This window comes from Dipodomys ordii, unplaced genomic scaffold (genome assembly GCF_000151885.1).
Source record: "Dipodomys ordii isolate 6190 unplaced genomic scaffold, Dord_2.0 Scaffold58, whole genome shotgun sequence".
NCBI classification, from domain to species: Eukaryota; Metazoa; Chordata; class Mammalia; order Rodentia; family Heteromyidae; genus Dipodomys; species Dipodomys ordii.
In genome coordinates this window covers 9,406,176-9,427,792 of record NW_012267274.1, presented here as the reverse complement: position 1 = coordinate 9,427,792, position 21,617 = coordinate 9,406,176, and the positions used below count along the sequence as shown (strand labels likewise).

Here is a 21,617-nt window from a genome sequence, read left to right as displayed (position 1 = left end):
GAGATACATCTGAAAGACTGAGTAAGCCTACCAGTAGATCCTCCTCCCTCTGTTCTCATCCCTCAGTCCCCAAGCTGTAAACATGTGTGACAATCTAGTCTCAGTTGCTTGTTTGACAGTCGTGAACTTGGCGTGTCTCATAGCTGCTCTCAGAGGAGGTGGCCAGAGAGGGTCACAACCACTCATGAGTGGCTTCCATGGAGATCTGGACCTGCAGACCAGAAGAGATACAGATGACAGGGGAAGGGAGGGTCACTGAGCTGAATAGTAAAGGACCATGAAAACAGTGTTATCTATCACTCACCATTACAGACTTCAGTTTTTTAAAATAACAGCTTTATTGAGATCTAAATCACACAGCGTAAAATTTACAATGGTTTTGAAAAAATTTAGTCGTGGCCACGTCCCCATGGCTCATTCCTAAAATCCTAGCTACTTTAGGAGGCAGAGATCATAAGTTCATGGTTTGAGGCCAGACTCCATCTCCAGTTAACCAGCAAAATGCTGTAGGAGAGACATGGCTTAAGTGGTAGAGCACTGAGCCATGAGCAAGCATGCAAGCTAAGCAAGATTGTGAAGCCCTGAGTTCAGACCCCAGTGCGCTCGCTCTCTCTGTCTCTGTTTGTCTGTCTCTCTCTCTCTCTCTCTCACACACACACACACATACCCACGCGTGTGCACACACACACATACACACACACAAATTTAGTAATATAACATCATCCCTGCAATTCCAGGGCATTTTATTACCCCCAAAAGAAATTCTATACCCATTAGCAATCACTCTCTATTCTTTTTCCCACCCGGTCTCTAGCAGCCACTAACTTCCTTTGTGTCTTTATTCTATTTTGGATATTATATATAAAAACGAATATGAAATATGTGGCCTCATCGTGTCTGGCTTCTTTCACATATTATTTTCAAGGCTCATCCATATTGCACCATGCATTAGCACTTTTTCCCTTTTCATAGCCAAATAATATTTCAGTTTATGGGTATGCCATATTTTAGTTAAGTTGTCATCAGTTGAGGAACAGTTGGGTTGTTTATATGTATAGTTTGAATAGTGTGAATAATATTGACTAATAATTGTGATTTATGAATAACGGTGTGAACAAGCATATATGAGTTTTTGTGTATACACACACCTTCATCTCACGGTAATAAATAGGAATGGAATTACCACTTTGTATGGCAATTTCCTGTTGAATCATTTGAGGATCTGATTTCCCAAAATACCACACCATTTACATCCCTAACAACATCCAGTTTCAGCATCCCAGAATTCCAGTTTCTTCACATCCTTACCAGCACTTGTGATTTCCCATCTTTATTATTTTATCCATCTTCATTCATGGTATCTTGGTGTGATTTTTGACCTCCATTTTTCTTTAGTTTTTTTTGTTATTGTTATTTTTGCTGTTGTTGGTCATAGGACTTGAACTCAGGACCAGGACACTTTTACTCAAGAGCAAGCATGCAAGCTAAAGCTCTTTTACTCAAGGCCAGTGCTCTATTACTTAGAGCCATAGCACCACTTCTGGATATCTGGTGATTAATTGGAGATAAGAGTCTCATGGCCTTTCCTGCCTTGGCTAGCTATGAACCATGATCTTCAGAGCTCAGCCTCCTGAGTAGCTAGGATTACAGGTATTAGCCATCAGTGCCTGGCTTTGGCCTCCATTTTTCTAGTGATTGATAGATAAGTTGAACACTTTTGTGTGCTTATTGATCATTTGTATATTCTTTTAAAAATGTCTATTTAAATCCTCTGCCCATTTTTTTTATGCCAGTCCTGGCACTTGAACTCTGAGCCTGGGTACTATCGCTGAACTCCTTTAGCTCAAGGCTAGCACTGTACCACTAGACCCACAGCTCTATTTCCAGCTTTTCCTGTGAATAATTGAAGATAAGAGTCACACAGACTTCCTGCCCCAGATGGCTTTGAACTGCAATCTTCAGATCTCAGAGTAGCTAGGATTATAGGCATGAGCCACCGGTGCCCTGCTCTCATTTTCAAATTGAGTTCTCTTTTTAATGTTGAGTTGTGAAGAGTTCTTTATTTATGTGCTCTGGTTATAAGTCTCCTCAGCTGTATAATTTGCAAATATTTTCTCCCTGTCTGTGGCTTATTGTTTGTTGAGGGGTGGGTGCTTTGAATTTCAGGGAGCTTTACCACTCTAAGCCGTTTTGCTGTCGTTTTCTTATGTAGGGTCTTATGATCCTCCTATCTCTGCTTTCTGAATAATAGTTGGGATTACGAATGTGTACCACCATGCCCAGCTGTCCTTTTGTTTTCTTGATGATGCTTTTTGAAGCACAAAAGTTTTTAATTTTGATGAAATTCAGATTTAATTTTTGTTACTTCTTTTTTAGATGGCTTGTTTTAACTTTGTCATATGTCTTTGTAAGAAGGCCTTGTTCCCTGCAAACAGGTGTGCACAGGGAGAAAATGAATGAATCCTATCACAGAACCAGTCCTCCTCTAGAGAGCCAAAGCCTTGCCTGACTGTCAGAAGGTGAGGCCCAGGCCTGGGCCTCATGAGCATGCCATCCGTCCCCTTGACGCGACAGCACTTTCCACCCTTTGATCCCCTGTGATACCAGCTTGGCACTGGCTTCTTACAGACCTTCTTGTTGATTTCCAGTGACTTCCCCCACCCCCAGAGGGCAGTAGCCCATTCTATAGACCAGGCATCTGAGAATTAGGTAGAAGAAGTTGATCCAAAATGGCGGGGCTAGGGCTTAAGTGCAACCCTGAGTGGCCTGAGTCAAGAGTGGGAGCTGTAGAACATTTTGTTGTGCCTCATTTTAACTGGGCCCAGGAGTCACCATCCTGAAGACCAAGGCACAGCAGGTGGCTCCCAGTTTCCCTGTTTTCTCTAGGTCCTATCAGTAGTTTCCAAAGGAAGCTCAAACCTTGCGAGTGGCTTCTCTTGTGCATGCCTATGTGTGGTTGTCCTGGGCAGTGGAGATGGACAGGAGGGACAGGCAGGTTTCTGGAGAGATGAACGGCCTTGGCATTCCTCTGGGATGCCAGGAGCTCCCAGCACAGGCAGCTCTTGGAGTGTACTTCTTGCCAGAGGTCTTCAGGCCAGATAAACAATGTTAGGGTAGACAGGGAAGTTTATTCCTGTGAAGGGGCAAATTACCAATCAAGGGGCTTCTGCTGCTTCTTTGGCTCTGGAAAAACATCTGAAAGTAAAGAGCTTGAATGTAAAGAAATCATTATTACAAGTTCACTTTCTCCTTCTCCCACTTCAGCAACCCCTACCTCAGAAGTCTGCACCACCTTAGAAGTCTCTCCTCCCCATCCCCAGGTGTCAACACCAGGCCACTGAGCAAGCCAGAGCAGGCTGGTTCCCAGCACATTCCTGGTCTCCAGGACCACATGAAAGCCTAGTCTTTCCGTGGCCAGCTATGTAACCTTGGAGCCTCAAGATTAAAAAAAAAAAAAGGTGCATATCTGGGCTCTGAACTATCAGCATCTCATAAAACCTTCATGGCTTTTGGCATTTCTACAGTTCTCTACGTAACATTTCCCTTTAGATCAACTCATGTTTTCACTTAATGATTTTGAAAAGGAAATCTTGTATCAGAAACATTCTTAGAAAACCAATATTCGTGAATCTTGCATAAACATTGCTGGGAAAATTGGCATTGTTTTTGTCTGTCTGAGGATCAGAAGCTGCCTTTCTTGTTTTAGTGTGTGTCAGAGACATGTTAATAACACACTGACTAGAGGCTTGCTGGAGAATTGAACTGAAGAAACTTTTTTTGTTATCATTTAATTTTGTTCCCAAACCTTCTAAACTCTCTCTCATCATCTCTGGAAATCCTGGGTTGACTCTTGACTTCCCATCCATGAGTCTTTATGCAAAAGATGGTTCACTGATGGTAGAGACTGTGTGGACAAGGGCAAGAGCATAGAACCAGGAATCAGATTCCTTCCTGGGAATTGTAGCCTTGGAGAAGGTAGTATAGGTCCACCTAACCATCTAACCAACAAATGATTTCCAGGGCAACAGGTGCTTGAGCAAACCCCTTCTTTCTAAGTACTGCTTATCCCTGTGGAGTTGGGATCCAGCTTCAGGCCCTGGGGCTGGCCTTTTATCTCCACTGAGATTGTTGGCCCTTGTCACCCAATCTCAGAACAGGTCTCTGCCCTGCTGCCAATGACTCCAATGGATTCAGAATCTGTCGTCACCCTCGGAGACTCTGGCTATGTGGCTGGCTAAAATGGAAGGGCAGCCTGGCCTTATATTTCATTTCATCAGCTTCTTGTCATAGCTCCAGGAGGAGGTTTAAGAATGGAAGAGGATTGGAAAGAAAGGTCAAGAAGCTAGATACAGTGACATGCCTGTAATCCTAGCTGAGGTCAGGAGGCTGACAATTCAAGACCAGCCTGGACAGAAAGTTCACAAGACGGGCTGGGAAGGTGGTTCAGTGGTAGAGCGCTTGCCTTGCATGCATGAGGCCCTGGGTTCGATTCCTCAGCACCACATAAGAAAAAAGCCAGGAGTGGCACCGTGGCTCAAGTGGTAGAGCACTAGCCTTGAGCTGAAGAGCTGAGGGACAGCGCCCAGGCCCAGAGTTCAGGCCCCATGACTGGACTCCCCCCCCAAACAAAAAGAAAGTTCACAAGACTCCTTTTGTTTTTTTTTCTTTCAACAAGGCAAAGTTTACTTGTGCAGAAGGGTATACCAGCCAGCAAGGCCCCTTTTCAACTGATAGCTATGAACAGTGACACACACCTGTTATTCTAGCTATGGTAGGAAACATAAAATAGGAGGATGGCAGTCAAAGCAAAAAGTGATGCCTTGCCTCAAAAGTAACCAGAGCAAAAAAGAATGCTGGGAGTGGAGCTGTGGCTCAAGTAGAAGAGCGAAAATCAAAAGACTCTGAGTTCAAGCCCTAGTACTGGTAGACACCTGGCTCACACCTGTTATCCTAGCTACTCAGGAGCCTGAGATTTTAGGATTTCGGTTCAAAGCCAGCCCGGGCAGGAAAGTCTGTGATGCTCTTATCTCCAATAAACCACGCAGGAAACCAGAAGTGGCACTGTGGCTTAAGTGGTAGAGCGCTATTCTTGAGCTGAAAAGCTGAGGGACAGCACTCAAGACCAGAGTTCAAGCCCCACAACCGACCAAAAAAAAAAAAAAGCTAGAGGCTTAGCAAGTAGACTTCTCTTCAATTTTGGGAAAACAGCAGAGAGAGAACTCAAAAGAAATGAAGCCATAGTTATGCTTGCTAGGCGTCCTGGGGCGACTGCTTTGTGTCTGGAACTTCATATTCCACACTTCCTAAGTCCTCATACAGTCTGAAGTGATGAGAATCACGCTCACCTAGGGTAGGCTGCGGCTCCCCAGGGAGTCTCAAGGCCACCTACCTTGGGACTTACTGACAATTCTACATACAAGTTTCTAGAGGACAAATAGATAAAGTTGTGCCAGGCTGGGAGCCAGACCGCTCTAGTCTCCCGGCCCAAAATCAGGCTCAGATGATAAGTACAGTTAGGGTTCTGTGGAACCCAGTTTGAAAAACTATTAAGCTAAGCCAAAGCACTTCATTTCCTAGATGAAGGAAGAGAGGCCCAGGGAGACAAGGACACGCACAGTGACACAGGTTAGAAGAGAAAATTAGAACATTCTTTACCAGGGCCTCCACAAATCCATGGCTATGACCTCAAATGGAATCCTTCCGCATTCATTTTCCTCTTTGTTCCATCATGGCTGACCTGCAACTGGGCTCAGATTCCCCCAAGGGTATTCTTTTTTGTGGGCCAGTAAGCGTCTACATGCTGAGACATTCGAGATGCCTCAGTGAAGCTGAGAAGACAGCCAGTGCCAGACGTCCACCACTTAAGTCCACCACTGAATTGTTAACTTGCCCATACTTCTTTAGTGAAAGAGGTTTTTAATGTAGGATGTGGGAGATTAGCATTAATTGAGCGCCTGTTGTATACTATCTGACTTCTAGATCACTTCTATCTCCACTACAGTTCTGGATTGAAGACGTTAATTGTCTCTCTTTTATCCTTAGCTAATAATAGAGAAACAGGGACAAGTGCAAACAGGGACTCAATAGACACTTGTATGCAAATGTTTATATAAAAACATTATTCACAATAGCCCAATGTATCCACCACCAGATGAATGAATAAGCTAACACAGTAGAATATTATTTAGCCATAAAAATGAAAGTTCTTACATATGGCACACCATGGATAAACTCTGAAAACATTGTTCTAAGTGAAAGAAGCCAGATCTATTCCACTTAGATGAGGTGGCCAGAATAGGCAAAGCCATAGAGACAGAAAGTAACTTTACACATTTATTGTTTAATGGGTATAGTTTCTGTTTAGTGAGATCAGTGTTTTGGGGAACAGATAGTAACGATGGCGGACATGATTAACTCAGTGCCCCTGAATTGTATTTTTATTTTTGGTCATGGAGCTTGAACTCTGGACCTGGACGCTGTCCCTCACGTCATCAGCTCAAGGCAAGTGCTCTACCACTTATGCCACAGAGCCCACTTCCGGCTTTTTCTGCGTATGTGCTGCTGAGGAATCGAACCCAGGGCCGCATGCATGCGAGGCAAGCACTCTTCCACTGAGCTACCTTCCCAGCCTGAATTGTACATTTGAAAAATGGTCACTTTTGTATTTTGCCATATATAAAAAAAACAAACAACGAAATAATACTAAGGATGGGATCTGACCAGAGTCTGGCCAAGTCTAGAGGCTGTAGTCTTTCTCCTTCACTATGTGGTCTTTCCAGAACTTAACCAGAGACAAAATATCCTCTGGAATCAGCTTCCCAGGGGAAGACAGGAGTGGCACGGCTGAAAGAATGAGTTAGTCCCAGGGTGAGGCAGGGCTGGTGTCTGAAGCGTGTCCGTGCTGGCTGGTCTCTTCTTGGCCCCCAGCCTGGTTCTCAGTCTCCGGTGTCCTTGTGTGCTATGTCATCAACATTTTCTCACATCACAGGTTCCCTGTGCAGCATTTTAAATGACTATGTAATTGTCCTTCAAATAGACATCTTCCTGACCTTCCTTTCCTGAAACCAAATTGTCTTTGCCCACAGCCTGATTTCATTTCAGTCCCTCATCCTCTGCTGCCACCTCCCACCCCCACCCCATGTCCTGGAGCCTGCCGTGCCCAGCTGAGGTTCCTCACCGCAGGCCCCTTCCATACTGGTAGAGCTAGCCCTGCCTCTGATGGCTGTTCTATGCATATTGTATTTCCTGCCCCAAATTCCTCTTTTTGGAGTGGCTGGAAGGCAGTTGCCAGCTTCCTGAAAACACCCCTGACCCAAGCCTCACTTGGATGGTCAGGACACTGGTAAGACCTGTGCTCAGCCAACTTCCTGTGTGGCCCTTCCCATCCATGGTGCCTGTGCTTGGCCAAGTTTCTGTGTGGCCTTCCTCATTCATGGTACCTGTGTCCCACCAACCTCTGCTGTGGTGCTACCCATCCATGGTACCTGTGTTCTACCAACCTCCTCTGTGGTATTACTCATCATGATGCCTGTGCTTGGCTAACTCCCTGTGTGGCCCTTCTCATCCATGCTGCCTGTGTTCAGCTAACTTCCCATGTGGTGTTACCCATCCATGGTGCCTGTTCTTGGCCAACTTCCTGCTGTGTGGCCCATCTCATCCATGGTGCCTATGTTTCACCAACCTCCTCTATGGCACCACCCATCTCTGGTACCCATGTGCCACCAACTTCCCGTGTGACCCTATTCATCCCTGATGCTTGTGCTTGGTTGTCTGTGTGGCTCCATTCCATAGGCCTTGGGCAGAGAAATAACATCTCATGGGGGATAAGGAGGTTCTAGGTAAATCCCTTGTATGTTAAGCCCCTTGTTCATCCTCAAGACTCAGGGAGTGAACCCATTACTAGAGAAAAGCTGGTTTGGGAACTGTGGACTATGAGGGCAGTGGACATTCTAGAAGATAATGGCTGGATGTGTCCTTGCTGCCCACTCACGAAAAGCCTGGGAGACTCTATCTTCCTGCTGTAAGCATCCTGTGCTCAGCCCCTTAGGACCTGCACTCCATTTGTGAAGTTTCCACACATGGTGGCATATTGGTCTGAGTAGAGCAAGCAGGGTGTAAAAACCACTGTCCAGTGGCTGCTCTGGGCTACAGTCCTGCATGGAGAGCTAAGAGCTATGCAAATAGCACACCATCTCGGGTCACAGACTTTGGGTCCCCAGGTCACAACCAGGAATTATCACATTGACAAAACTCAGCCGGCCCCTTGCTCCACGTCTGGCACATTTCATTTTGTTAATTACCATCTTTTGCTTTGACGTAAGGGTTGAGGTCTGGGTCAGGGTCGTGGTGTCATTTCCTTTCGTTCTCATTAGAAGTGTCTCAGGCCCCTGGCTAAAGTCTACCATTGTTTAAAACCCCTAATTCCTCAGCCTTTCTGTGAAAAACAGAGGAAATGTGGGTCTAGGTCTTTTGAGCCCAGTCTCCTTTCCCCTATCCCCTTTTGAGGACATGGCTGTTTCTCAAGGGTTCTGTCTCCACGTTGTTTACACAAGGGATGTCGTGGGCCCATGGGTTAGCTCAGCAGGGCTGGAATGCCCACCCCGCCATCTCCCAGCACAGCGCTCACTCCAGGCCCTTCCTGATCATGTGACCTGCTGTGTGGTTGGTGGTTCCATTAGCTTACTGTCTCTTTGGGGTCCTCAGAGGTAACTGTAGGCTCTGAAAGCTGTTGAAAGCTATCATTTTACCATAAGGAAAAATTGAACTTCTTTCTGTGCCCTAGTCTTTTGGATGATTTCCAGTGTATAGACACCAGGAACCAAAGATGGAAGAGGGTCTCCTCACTGCCTGTCACACCCCTTTCTTTCATGACTTGGTCAAACCTGACCTCAGTCATCAAGGCATCTGTGTTGATGACTGAGGGCCATGAGGCTGCCCATAGTCCTCATTGACCTTGAACACCTGCCATTGGTGTTGAGTTAGCCTTTTTGAAGTCCTCGATCTGGAGTTCTGACTTGGGCACAGAAATGAACACTCAAGGGACAGTGAACCTGTGGACTCACTCTGTTCGGTGTAGTTCCTACCCTTGGCAGAATCCAGCTATCCTTGAGGCTAGCTCCACCACTATCAAAGAAATACAGAGGATGGCACTCTTTAACACCTAAGGGAGTTAACGAGTTGCCAGAGTAATGGCCAAGTACCAAGCTGTAATGCAATTAGGAACATGACCTGAAACACCAGCTGACTTCCAAACACAGCGCCAGCCTGTTGTTCCCACCGTCCTTCCACTAACCACGCGAAACACTAGAGAGCTCACACTCCAGGTTTTCAGACTTTTCATCAAGAAAAGCCAAAGATAGCAGAGCCAGTGCTGTTGTTCCAGGGGCTTGGTGACCAGCAGAGGAAGGAGACAGACTCTGGAGGCCCACTGGAGAAGAATCCATAGACAGAGCACTCTGCATTGGCAACGAAGACCCAGGCTTGTGGGGGCTAAAGCTTAAAGGATGCGGGGAATGACTTTTCTTTCGGGAAAAGAATAGTATGTACAAAAGGACATTTTAAGGTTGGAGCCTTAAAACTTAAGAGTGTTAAGAGCTGCAGGTTCTTTGCATCTGTGTTCTCAATTTTCTAGATGTGTAGAACACCTTGTAGCTAGCATGACTGTGTGTGCAGAACCCTGAAACTTGAGCTTCCTCAGCTTCAGATACCCCTGTTGATGAGAGACCAGGTCCACTTTCATGGTGAGAAGTAAGCCTCATAATGAGCTACCCAGTGGCAAAAGAACATGTCAGCTTCCTAGCCTCCATCACAAGAACCTCCAGCCACTGTCTGTCTGTCCAGCTGAGTCTGTGCCCAACAGGGCTGCGAGTGGCATTAGGCCCAGGCCTTTTAGTCCACCCCTCACTGGACTGACTGCTGGACCCAGCTGGGAGCTGTAGGATGTTGACATCAGACCTAGAGTGGAGGGAACTTGGCCTGTGAGCCTGGGGCTGGGCTGGTTCAGTTTCTCTGCAGTAACCCGGAAAACAAAACCCTCCTATTTTCCTTTGATCTGTTCTTGTTGGGAGCTGTGGACTGTGTCTCTTGCCTAGTCATGGACAGGGAGGAACTGCTCTAGACAGACCCGAGGGTGTACAGCAGTGATCTAACACATGACCCTAAGGTTTTGATTAAAAAGGTGGAAGAATGGCGCTTTTTCTTCCTGTCAGCCAGACCTTAAATCAACCCCCAAGCAAGGAAATGCTCTCTGAGGCTGCTGATCAACAAACTTTCCCCTTTGTCTTCTGGTTGTGATTATACTATACGTTTAACTTTAAACCAGGAGTTGGAGTTGGAAGAAATTTTCCCCACTCTACACACACACGCACACACACACACACACACACACACACACACACACACCACCTACACACACCACACACTCCTCACTATGGTTCTAGGTTCCTGGCAGAAGTGACAGTTTACTATGTCCCAGTTACTCAAACAAAGCAGAAGTTATTAGAAAGCTGGAGCCAAGAGAGTCCTCAGGTGGTAAATGAAACCACGAGAGGCAGGGCAGTGCCCAGGCTGGGCAGCCCATCGACCCAGGAAGCATCTCCCAAGGGCAGCTTCAGGTTCTCCCCAGCACACAGTTTCTACCCAAGATATGCCTGACCTAGCTTGTCACCAAGGTAGAGGTAGACCAGACAACCCCATGAAGGTACTTCAGAGGCACTAAGAAGGCATTTACCTCCATCCTCCATCTTCCACACTGTACATACATGGAATAATATTGAGCACCTGTTGTGTGCTAAGAACATCATCAGTTCATTCCAGCAAAGTGGAGTGAAGAGATTATAGGTTTTTGGATCCAGAGAGGCGGGGATTTGAATCTCAATCCACCATTGCCAACTGCTGTCTGCATGCACTTAGGGAGTGTTCACTGCATGCAGAGCCTGCACTCCATTCTGAGATGGGCGTGAAACCTTCTGCTTCTCACCTGCTTTAAGGGCCCAGTTTCCACGTCCCTGACCCTGGAACAACAACTCCATCTCACAGCATCCTTCCCTACAGCACAGAAGCACAGATCTGTGGGGGAACCCATACAAAGGGCTTAGCACATGCCCAGCTCTGCCCAGGGCCAGTGACTGTCAGGCCTGCCTCTCTCTCTGGCACCAAGAGCTGCCTCCAGCCCTGACTCCTGTTGGACGCCTGATTCCCATCCCTGCCCCCGCCCACGGCCAGGCTGACGCAGATGAAGGGTCAAGGGGTTGCTAGGGTACAGTTGTGGGAGGGGCCCTCCCCTGTCCTCATCTTGGAAGAGAAGTGAGAGTCCCCAAGAAATGGCTGCCTCCACCATGGTCCAGCTGGGAAGGAGGAGGACCCCATGAAACCCTTGTTCTTCCACTGTCCTGCCTCCTGCTCAACCCTTCCTGAAAGCCCAGTTTATCTACACTGGGAAACTGCAAATAGTTTACATGGGGAATGTCAGCTGCCCACATACGAAAATATACACATCATTAAGGCCTAAGTGCTTGCGTCTGGAGATAGAGCGGACAGACTCCTGGCCGACCTTTTGTCCACTAGCAGAACCACTGCTAATGAGCGCTTAGCTCCTCAGGGAGGTTTCTGTATGTTGAAGCAAAACATATGTTGGACATTAGCTTGTTTATGTGTGTGCACATGTTACATGCAACAGCACTGTGTACAAAGAGTGTTTGTCAACATATGTAGGGTCTGCTGCACTTCCTCATCCAGCCCCAATGGGCCTCCAAACGGCTTGTTCTTCAAGGCCAAAGTTGTCTCCTGCACATGATCCAGGAAGGATCTTAAAGGATTCTTTGTTGTGGTTGTGAGGCTTGAACTCTAGCTCTTCAGCTCAAGGCAAGTACTCTACCACTGAGCCACAGTGCCACTTCTGGGTTTTTTTTCTTAAATGATTCTTTTTTTTTTTTTTGATCGGTCATGGGGCTTGAACTCTGGGCTTGGGCGCTGCACTTGTGCTCTTCAGCTCAAGGCTAGCACTCTACCACTTGAGCCACAGCACCACTTCCGGTTTTCTAGCAGTTTATTGGAGATAAGAGTCTCACGAACTTTCCTGCCCGGGCTGGCTTTGAACTGCCATCCTCAGATCTCAGCCTCCTGAGTAGCTAGGATTACAGGTGTGAGCCACCGGCGCCCGGCTTCTTAAAGGATTCTTAAAGGACACAATGCTGCTTAGGAATAAGGCTCTAAACCAGATTGCCAGGGTTTGAATCTCATCTTTGTCCTCAAACCAGCTGTGTGACTTCAACTGGGAGATGGGATTGGGTCCTAACTGGCCTGCCTGGGGATTATCTTGGATGTGGTTATATTGGAGGCAGATCCTGAAGGATGGGTGGGATTCAAACATACCACAATGGGTAGGAAGGACTCTTGTCTAAAGGGAACAAGCAGAGGCCCCCAAGCTAAATAACCAGAGTCATCCAGGAACAGCACCGAAGCATTGGAAGCAGAAGGCAGAGAGAGGAAGCAAGGAAGGCTGTTTGGGGTCCGGTCCAAGAAGGCTTTTGACTTGGCACAGAAGCCAATGTGAGCCATCATTGCTGTGGGGTGTGGAAAGACTTCTTTGGAGGTCATGATTCCAAACACAGAGTAAGTAGAAGTAAAGACTTGCGAGGGGCCTTCCAAACAGCCCAGAAAAGAGGGGAGAATTCTTGAACCTATGGTAGCAAGGTAGAAACGGAGAGATAGATTCCAGGGCCAACAAGCTGACAATACATCCTTACCTCTGAAATTGGGATGAACTGTGTCCTTCCCTCAGAGCTGGCCCAGAGCTCAGGCCCATGGCCCACTCTAAGATGTCTGTCCCAGCTCCACAGGCCAGCAGTGGGATGCTCTGCTGTGATGCGCAGAAGGGGTGCACCTCCTAGGAGTCCTCCCTAGAGATCTCTCTATCTTTCCTTCTTTCCTCCTCAAGGGTATTGCCAGGGTGACAAGAATGGTTGGCTGCTATGGAAGAGGTGTAGGAGGGGTTTAACTTGAGGAGCCATTTCTGGCCCTACAATCTCACTCCAGCTCTAGCTGTCTCAAAGGACACCAGCCAGGACAATTGACCCCACTTCCATTCTGACCTCTTGAAATAAGAGATGAATGCAGGAACGAGAGCCTCACGTCTGGGATTTCTCACCAACTCAGGACACAGTATCCTTCCGTCACCTCGGGCAGCCATTGAGGCCACCCATGGCAGCACCCTTCTTAATGTCCTCCGCAGGGCTGATGATGCAGTGGCCTTAGAGACAAGGTTAGCCTTTGCCATCGCACACCTTTAGGCCACCCCTGTGTTTCTCACATCTAGTCTCCCCCATGCAGCGCCTTCCTCGAATTGCACTCATTTCCCCCTCAACTGTTAGTGTGAAAGTTGAGCTCTCCAGTCTGAGAGAGCAGTACTGTGGTGTCTGTTTCAAGTGTGCTCCCTGTGAAATCTCTAGGCCAGTCTCCCTGTGGGCTATCTCTTTGGCTTGCAAAGGGAAGCCCATAGCATAGGGACTCAATAGTGCCACCTCCTGGACTGTCTGCTCCTCCACTGGCCAAGGCTGGTCTGGGATTGGGCTAGCCTGCCCTTGAGATTGGATTCCTCTGTCTATAAGGGTGGGTGTTTAAGCGTCAGAGAGGCCATGGAGTGCTAGTGATCTGCCTTTGTTCCCTAGGTTAAGTACTGAGTAAAGCACCATCTGGTGGCTTCATCCCAGGCCCAATCCACACCTCCCTACCACCACTATTGTCCTCAGTGCCTGAGATTCCCTGGTTTATTCCAGTTCTATGACACTATAGTCAAGACTTGAGAGGGGTGAAGCATTGCCACAGCCAAGAGTGCTGGGGGTGGGGGAACATTAGCTTTCCCATGAGGGGCCTCTCAGCTAGCAAGTCACCCCAAACCCACCACACTTCCCCATCAATCCAGCGCCATACAAACTCAGCTTCAGGATTGCCCAGGTTCTTCCACGAGCCAGACCGCCATCCTGACCTGCCTCTAGCAGAAGTTCGGTGGACTCCAGGGCCCTGAATTGTTACTGGTCACCAGCGCCACTCCTAGATGTTACGGACTCCCTTTCCTTGTTGAGCAGAAGATGAGAGCTCTGGCCTGGCTGGCACGTTGAAGATTAGGGTGACACAGTATAGGGCACACGACCATGGGCGTGCTCTGTTTCAGAGTGGTATGAAGGGCTTTTCTCCATGGACCCTTTAGCTCTTTCTGCCAGAAAGGCATGTTTTGGTTAACATGGGCTTCAGGAACTGGCTGGTCCCCCAGACCCAGTGGCATTAGCCCCAGGAAGAGCAGAGTGGGTCTGGCAGAGGAGGCAGCAAGCCCCAGCACTGCAGGCCAGAGTCAGGGACCAACATTGTGTCTTTTCTCATGCCCCTTGGCAGACTCAGGTTTCCATTCCAATCTTACCCTGACCAACAGCTCTTGTTGGCAAAGTTGGCACTCCCTCGAGTCACTATTATGGGAATCTGGTTCTAATCACTTAATCCTTCATGTCAAGCTGGAGGCTGATTTTAAAGCCGTGGTCACTAAACCAGTGACATTATTACCGGCTCTCTAACTCTGTGCTCTGCCTGGGCAGTGGGATACCTCTAGACTCTGGGAAGAACAGTAAGGACAGCAAAGTTGGCTGTCCAGTGGTAGGTCAGCGAGGGCTGAGAAGTCTGGACCAATGTCTGCTTTGCCCCGACTCTGTCCTCCATGAATACTTTCCCAAATGCCCCAGCCCATAATGATCTTGGTGAGCCAGGGCTTGTCTACGTGAGCGGCACCACCTGCCTCTGCCGGTCTTCACACTGGCTGCACAGGCACAGCAGCTAAGGTGGAGGATGGAGAGGACCATGGGTCCAGACAGCTTACCAACTTCAATCAGTCTCACTTGAGACTCAGTCACCCAGGGTTCAAATCCCCTCTCTGCCACTTCCTAGCTGGGTGATCTTGGGAAGCTTTCTTTTTTGGGGGGAGGGGTCCGGTCGTGGGGCCTGAACTCTCGGCCTGGACGCTGTCCCTCAGCTCTTCAGCTCAAGGCTAGCGCTCTACCACTTGAGCCACAGCGCTACTTCTGGCTTTTTTTTTCTGCTTATGTGGTGCTAAGGAATGGAACCCAGGGCCTCATGCATGCAAGGCAAGCGCTCTACCATTGAGCCACCTTCCCAGCCCCTTGGGAAGCTTTCTTTACCTTTCTGAACTTTAGTTTCCTCATCTGCAAAATTATCATCATAATAATACCTTCTAGAGCCATCTTATGGATTAAATAACTCATGGATGGAGTTCCATGCATTATGGACTAGAGGTTGGTTTTCAACATATGCAAATCACCGTTATCAATTATTTATCTTACTTGTCAATGTTGGATCTGTTGAATTGCCTTTGGCAGTGAAAGAGAAGTTTGGTGGTAAGGAAAAGAAAATGAAAAACTGTTGAGTTCTAGCTAACCTATTTCATATATCACCACACATCTCCAAAGGCTGTGAGAACTTTTCTGTCAGGGTAGTTCCTTATGTATTACTTATGTCTTGCTGGAGACTAGGTACTTGAAGTCAAGGACCCCACTGGCATTACCCACCCCTGCCAGCCCCCAGCTGGGTCTGTGCTGGGTGGGTTGGATCCTCTTGGGTGAGCACAAAGGCAGATCCCTGCCTCCCAGTGCAGACAGGTGGGAAACTCTTGTCCTTCCTCCTCAGATCCAAGAAATGGTTGCATCCATCCCCACAGAGCCCACACACTCAGCATCGCTGTGTGGTCTTCTGCTGACTCACACTGGGCTCAAGGTTGTATCCTGCACAACACATTCTATCATCTTGCCGGTTAACAAATATTGCTGTGAGTTTTGCTTGGTGCCAGGCACAGCACCCTCCCTTCCAGACTTTCTCCCGAGGATTTGCCCGCAGCCATGATTTGTCTTCATGTCTGACTGCTTTAAGGCAGCCCGGGATCACTAAAACCTGCCACAACCCCCGCACATTCCCCTGCATCTTAGAAGCAAACAACCCCAGTCTTCAATTTGCACATCTCAAAGGAACCTTGGGGTGTCTCTGGAGTCGCTTCCATCTAGTGCCCAGGCCAGGGCATCTTCTCTGCAGGAAGGCAGCTGTTGGTTGAGAAGCCCAAGTTGTTCGCATCGGAAGGCAGGAACGATCCAGGGCAGGGTGGACAGAGGCAGGAAGGGGCTGCCACTGCTCAGGACAGCCATGGCAAACTGATAGGCCAAATGCTGTAGTCCAGTGCTTGGTATAAATGGTATGGCAACTTTTCTGTAGCTACCCCCACCAGGCTGGAGCTTCTCAGGCTCCACTCAGGAGAGAAACTCAAGGGCACAATAAGCCCACAGAGAGGGTGGGGCTGGAAAAGGAATTGGGGCATTCAGAGCCCTGGGGAATAGAAAATGAGCCTGATTTCATTCAGCAAGGACCTGCCAACTGCCGTAGCCTCCCCCGCCACCCCTGGCACGAAACCCCTTGCAGGCACCACCCCGCAGACTTAGCCCAGGCCTCAGCCCCATGGTGGGAGAGCAAGCAGGCCTTTCTGGTTTCAGCATCCTTTGGGGAGAAAGACATGTTTATGCCTGTCTCTCTGAGCCCACTCCTGGCAATTTTCTCAAATTTCCCTGCAATTTATTAAAAACCCACCCCGAAGGCCAGCTAGTGAGTCAGACCCTGGGAGCAGCTGGCGAGGCTGAATGGCAAGGAGGGGATGGTTGACGAGGCCACCCGGGGAGGGGCGCCTCCCACAGGTGGCTGCGGCTCCTGCATGGGACACAGAGACTCGGGGCATCCTTTCAAACCTCAAATACTCTGGCCACAGCCTAACCTACAGGAGTGAGATGACAGCGGTGGCCCTGGTCTCAGGCTTGCTCCTCTGTGCCCACATCTGGACCCGATGTTGTACTGAAGCTCTCATTGTTTGTTTGTTTGTTTTCTGAAAGAAACATACTCCTTAGTATCCTGGTGAGAACAGAGGCCGAGCAGTAAAGACAAAGGCCCCACAGCCTTTGTAGTAGAGCTGGGACTCGAGCCAGGTCTGCCAACTTCAGAGCTGAACCAGGACAGCCACAAACTCCATCCTCCCTCCCTAGTGAGCACGCCACTCCTCCCACTCTTCCCCATGCTGAACGCTCCCATTCCTCAACCTCAGGCCGGCCTAGGTACTCCCCTTCACCTTTGGAGGAAAGGGACCTGGGTGGCCAGGGGACTCCAGGCTGAGTGAGGGCCTGTGGATGAACTGTGAGCCTTTGCACACCTTGTCAGTTCTGAATAGGGGCCCCGACCACAGGTGCCATCATTGTGCAAATGAGAAATGAGGCTCAGGAGGGCCTTGATAGGGCAAGAAATCTCACTCTATCTCATGGCTCATGCATAGTCTTCTGGCTTAGCAACCTCCCCGCGCCACCACACACTGTCCACACACAGCCTAGTGTGGGAACAGGAGGTGGATGGCCATGGCTGTGGGCCATAGCTGTCACCTTGGGTCTGATTGGTTACTTGGCTGGGGCAGCCCCAGCCTCTCAGTTTCTCATTCTTCACTGACTGCTTCCATTTCTTTCTGCCTTCCAGTCCCCAGTTTTCATCACCCAAGTTGGTCAAGACCTCATCTCCCAGACAGAGGCAAAGCTCCTGCAAAGACCCTGCAAAGAACTCTTCTCCCCCTGTGCACAGTAAGTTCTCTGCCAACCTGGCCCACCTGGAAGGCCCTTCCCTCCTCCCCAGGCTGCAGCAACGTATGTGACAAAACCAGTCATCAAAGAGCTGGGGGACAACAGCGAGAGCTGATGTTTAGGCAGGACCAGCCAGGGCCCAACCCTGTGTGAGCCCCGGGGGTAGGATCTGGTTAGTGACCATGATCCTGAGAGAAGGGCCACACGACCCCAAGCATACACACATAATGGTCTGCTTTCAGGTTTATCAAGACACAGCCTCTGGCACAATGTCTTCTCTTTCCCATGAGCCAAGTACTAGATTGTTTAGTGTAGCCAAAGATACACAGGGGTCTCAGGGGTCTCAGAACCTGGCCTGGCCAGTAGCAAATTGACAGTAAATTCTGCTGCACACACAAAAAACTCCTAGTGGCTTTGCTGGGCCTGGACCAGATCCCAGGGGCACCAGTTCCTAGGCACCCAGGGGTGGTATCCTGCATTACACTCACCCCGCCTCTGAAGCCATTCCCTCACTTCAGCCTTGCCTGCTTCATCTCACAGCCCTGTCGTCAGAGACCTCATTGACCCCAAAGGCGTGATGACCATCCCTGCAGTCATAGATTTCACACTGTGAGTTGCTAATGCATTCACCATTACAACGTCATCATTGCACTCACTGCCCTACCCCAGGGCCTAGAGCAGTGCCCAATGCATGGCAAGTAATATGTTTTCAGGAGTGACCAGTTTCAGTAGCAGACGTTCGGCACCTGTTGCAGAGCCCCTTGGTGTGCCTTTCCAGAGACTGTAACCTGCTAGTACCGCTCTGTCTGGATGCTTCGAAGTGGGGATTGTGACATGCTCATCCTTCTGTCCCCCTGAGCTAGGTCTGTCCATGACTACCTGAAGGGAGAACCATTCCACGAATACCTGGACAGCATGTATTTTGACCGATTTCTGCAGTGGAAGTGGCTGGAAAGGTAAGCAGTACACACCCTTGTCTGATAGTATGAATGTTAGGGGGTGAGCACAGAGCTCATCTGAGAATTCATATAAGAGACAGTTACTTGTCACAGCCCACAGCTGCAAGAAAATAACCATCTTCCCTCTGCTAATTAAGTTCGTGGGTAGTCTAGAAATGTTCTGTTTATTAAAGGACATACAAAGTCACCTAATACACATGCACACACACATATACACATATACACATACAGCAGCTTATTCTTGCTTCTTTGGCTCACTGTCTGGGAATTCCTTTCGTGCTAGTAAATTAAAGCTACCATAATCTTTAAATGTAGCTCCATATCCAATGTTCTGCTGATAGATAACAAGGCTTTTCTCACTTTTTTTCCCCATGTTGAGAATTAAACCCAAGGTTTACACCTGCTGAGCACATAATCAATCTATCACTGAGTTACGTCAGTCCCTAGTCTCAATTTTTCGTGCAACCTCTCCAAAATAATAGTTAGTTTTGCACTAAGTCTTTATGTGCTTTTGCAAGTACATCTATAGAAATTCCTAGCAGAAGAAGTTCTGAGTTGGAAACTGCGAGGGAATATTAAATCACCCTGTAAAATGGACCCCAATTTCCATCCCCAGCAGCGCTTGAGCCTCTGCTTCTCCACCTTCACCAACAGTGTTCTGATGTTTTCCTCCCCTTGAGTCAGTAGTGGGGTTTCCTTACTGCTGATTTTTTTCATCTCTGATAATTAGTGAGATTGGCTATCCGGGAATGGCTTATTGCTGCCCTGTGCTCGTCAAAGTGCTCTCACAGCAGGGCTGTCACTTAGACAGATGTGGCCTCTCTGTGAGGAATGAGGAAGCAGAGACAGGGTGGGGACATGACTTGCCTTGTCCCTCAGCAAGCAAGTGGTACAGCCTAATGGGGGTTCCAGCCCAGAAACTCCCACCATCCCCAGAGTCCTGGTAGTCACTCACAGCTGTCAGGATGCTCCATGCTTTAGAGAACAGGGAGCGCCATGGTGATCCTGGAGCCTGTGTGCCCGCTCGCCGTGCGTCTGGTTCCCTGAAGATGTGCAGGAGCTGCAGGCCAAGAGCCCCAAGTACAGCCCTGTGCTGCCCACTTCAGGAAGCCCAGCAGGAAAGCAGCTTGCTTGCAGCTGCTGGACAGACCATTTGTCTCCACTCTGATGAGTGGGGGGGTGATAGAATGACAGACAATGTGCACCATGGGCCGCCCTGCAAGGGTAGCCTGGCTTCAGGTGGAGAAGCCAAGGGTGGGCCCAGACATCCTGTGAGGAGAGGCCCGGCAGAGCTGGCCCCCTGCCACACCTCACTGTCTTCATTGATAAAACGGGGGCAGCAGTGCTCACTGTCTCATGGGCAAAGGGTCACAGCATGGGCTGGCACATTCTGGAGCTCTGAGCTATATAACACATGACCCTAGTCTACCCTTCTTGCCAGGTTGGCATGGAAAGGCTAGGACTCAGAACTGGGGTTTTGCAGCTGGCTGTCAGCCCCACCAGTTACTGGACGGGAGCAGACAACTCACTCCACCTCTCAAAGCCTAAGCATTTTTTTGTCATCTGCAGAATGGGGACAGAAGGGCCTGAAGCCAGTGCGAGGATGACATGAATCAGGGGCTTGTAGCAGAACTGTGTTACCATAGAGACCTCCAAAGGGCCATGTCCTTTATGCCAAGGAGTTCAAATAATCACATCTGACACAACAACAGCTTAAAGGTGCCTTGGGATGGATGCACGGGATGCACATTCATTCTCATCAGCTCCATTTTACTGAAGATATGAAGGTTGATGGTAGTCCCTGGGCCACACGGCCCAGGACTAACAAGCCTGAAGCCTGAGCCCCAGTGTCTCACTGAAGTTCTGGCCCTTAGTCCACCCAGCACTTCAATTCCAGTCTTACTCACTGCAACTGGCTTTTGTTTCACGTACCTATTCTGAGTGCACAAAGTGAACATTTTTCATCTGTACACCAATTGCAAAGAAGTTAGGAGTTCACTCTTTAGAAGGCATTACGGTTCTATATCCTGGAGGGCAGGATCCTGACCTAGGAATGCCCTAAATGACTGACAGCACCCTGCCTTCCCCATTTTTTCCCCTTCTCCTCTCCTCCCCTCCTCCCCCCCAACAAGATCACAGCCTGTTAGTGCTGTACTGTTGAAATATTAAAGGGATTTTTTTTTCCCTTCCAAGGTTAACCAAGAAATTCCTGGGAAATTGCATTACGCTCATTTCCCCTAGCAGAGGGTTTCTGCGGCAGCATCAACCAACTGTTTGTTCTCTGTGTATCGTAAACTGTGAGGCCTGGGCCTCCTTCATGTGGTTTCAAGAGGAGCTGTAGAAAAGGCTCCTGGGCCACGTGGTGGACACTGGCACATGGCAGATTTGTCTAGGCCGCCTGGGCTGTTCTTGTGCATAAGGAAGGAGCGGAGCCCTGGGCAGTCCTGCATAGGGGCGGCTGTGTGTGTTCCCAGGGATCAGGCCACTTCCTACCTGTAACACACCAGCAAGTCACAGCATGTGAACTGAAGACAGGAGTGCCCAGAGGGCCCTGACTCTCAGCCCCCAGGGCTGTCCCCTGGCCAGCAGCTGTGGAGCTGATGATGTGATTTCCAGTGAGAGCCACACTCCTCAGGCCCCAACAGCAAGAAGAATCTCTAGGCCTCTGCCTAGAGATGTGTCCTGTGTTCTGGGTGATCACAAGCTTACTGGCCCTTCTCAAGATGACCGAGTTTGGACCCAATTCAGTCTCTTCCAACTCCTGTGAGGTGATAGGGTGCTTGCAAATAATCCTGGGTCTCCAAGAGCTTATTATATTTAGCTGACCATTTATAGCCAACCAGACCAGAGATAAAAAAAAACAAACGCTGTGTTGGGGCTGGGAAGGTGGCTCAGTGGTAGAGCACTTGCCTTGCATGCCTGAGGCCCTGGGTTCGATTCCTCAGCACCACATAAGCAAAAAGAAAAAAGTCGGAAGTGGTGCTGTGGCTCAAGTGGTAGA

General features: G+C 48.9%; 1 protein-coding gene across 1 annotated transcript in view; it reads left to right on the top strand.

The window, feature by feature from the left end:
* Grk5 (G protein-coupled receptor kinase 5) overlaps window positions 1-21,617 on the top strand; it is a 189,233-nt gene that overhangs the window by 147,673 nt on the left and 19,943 nt on the right. The window contains exons 5-6 of the mRNA XM_013021982.1: window positions 17,557-17,657; window positions 18,521-18,613. Of these exons, the coding sequence (XP_012877436.1) occupies window positions 17,557-17,657; window positions 18,521-18,613 (194 nt within the window). The remainder of the gene's footprint in view (window positions 1-17,556; window positions 17,658-18,520; window positions 18,614-21,617) is intronic.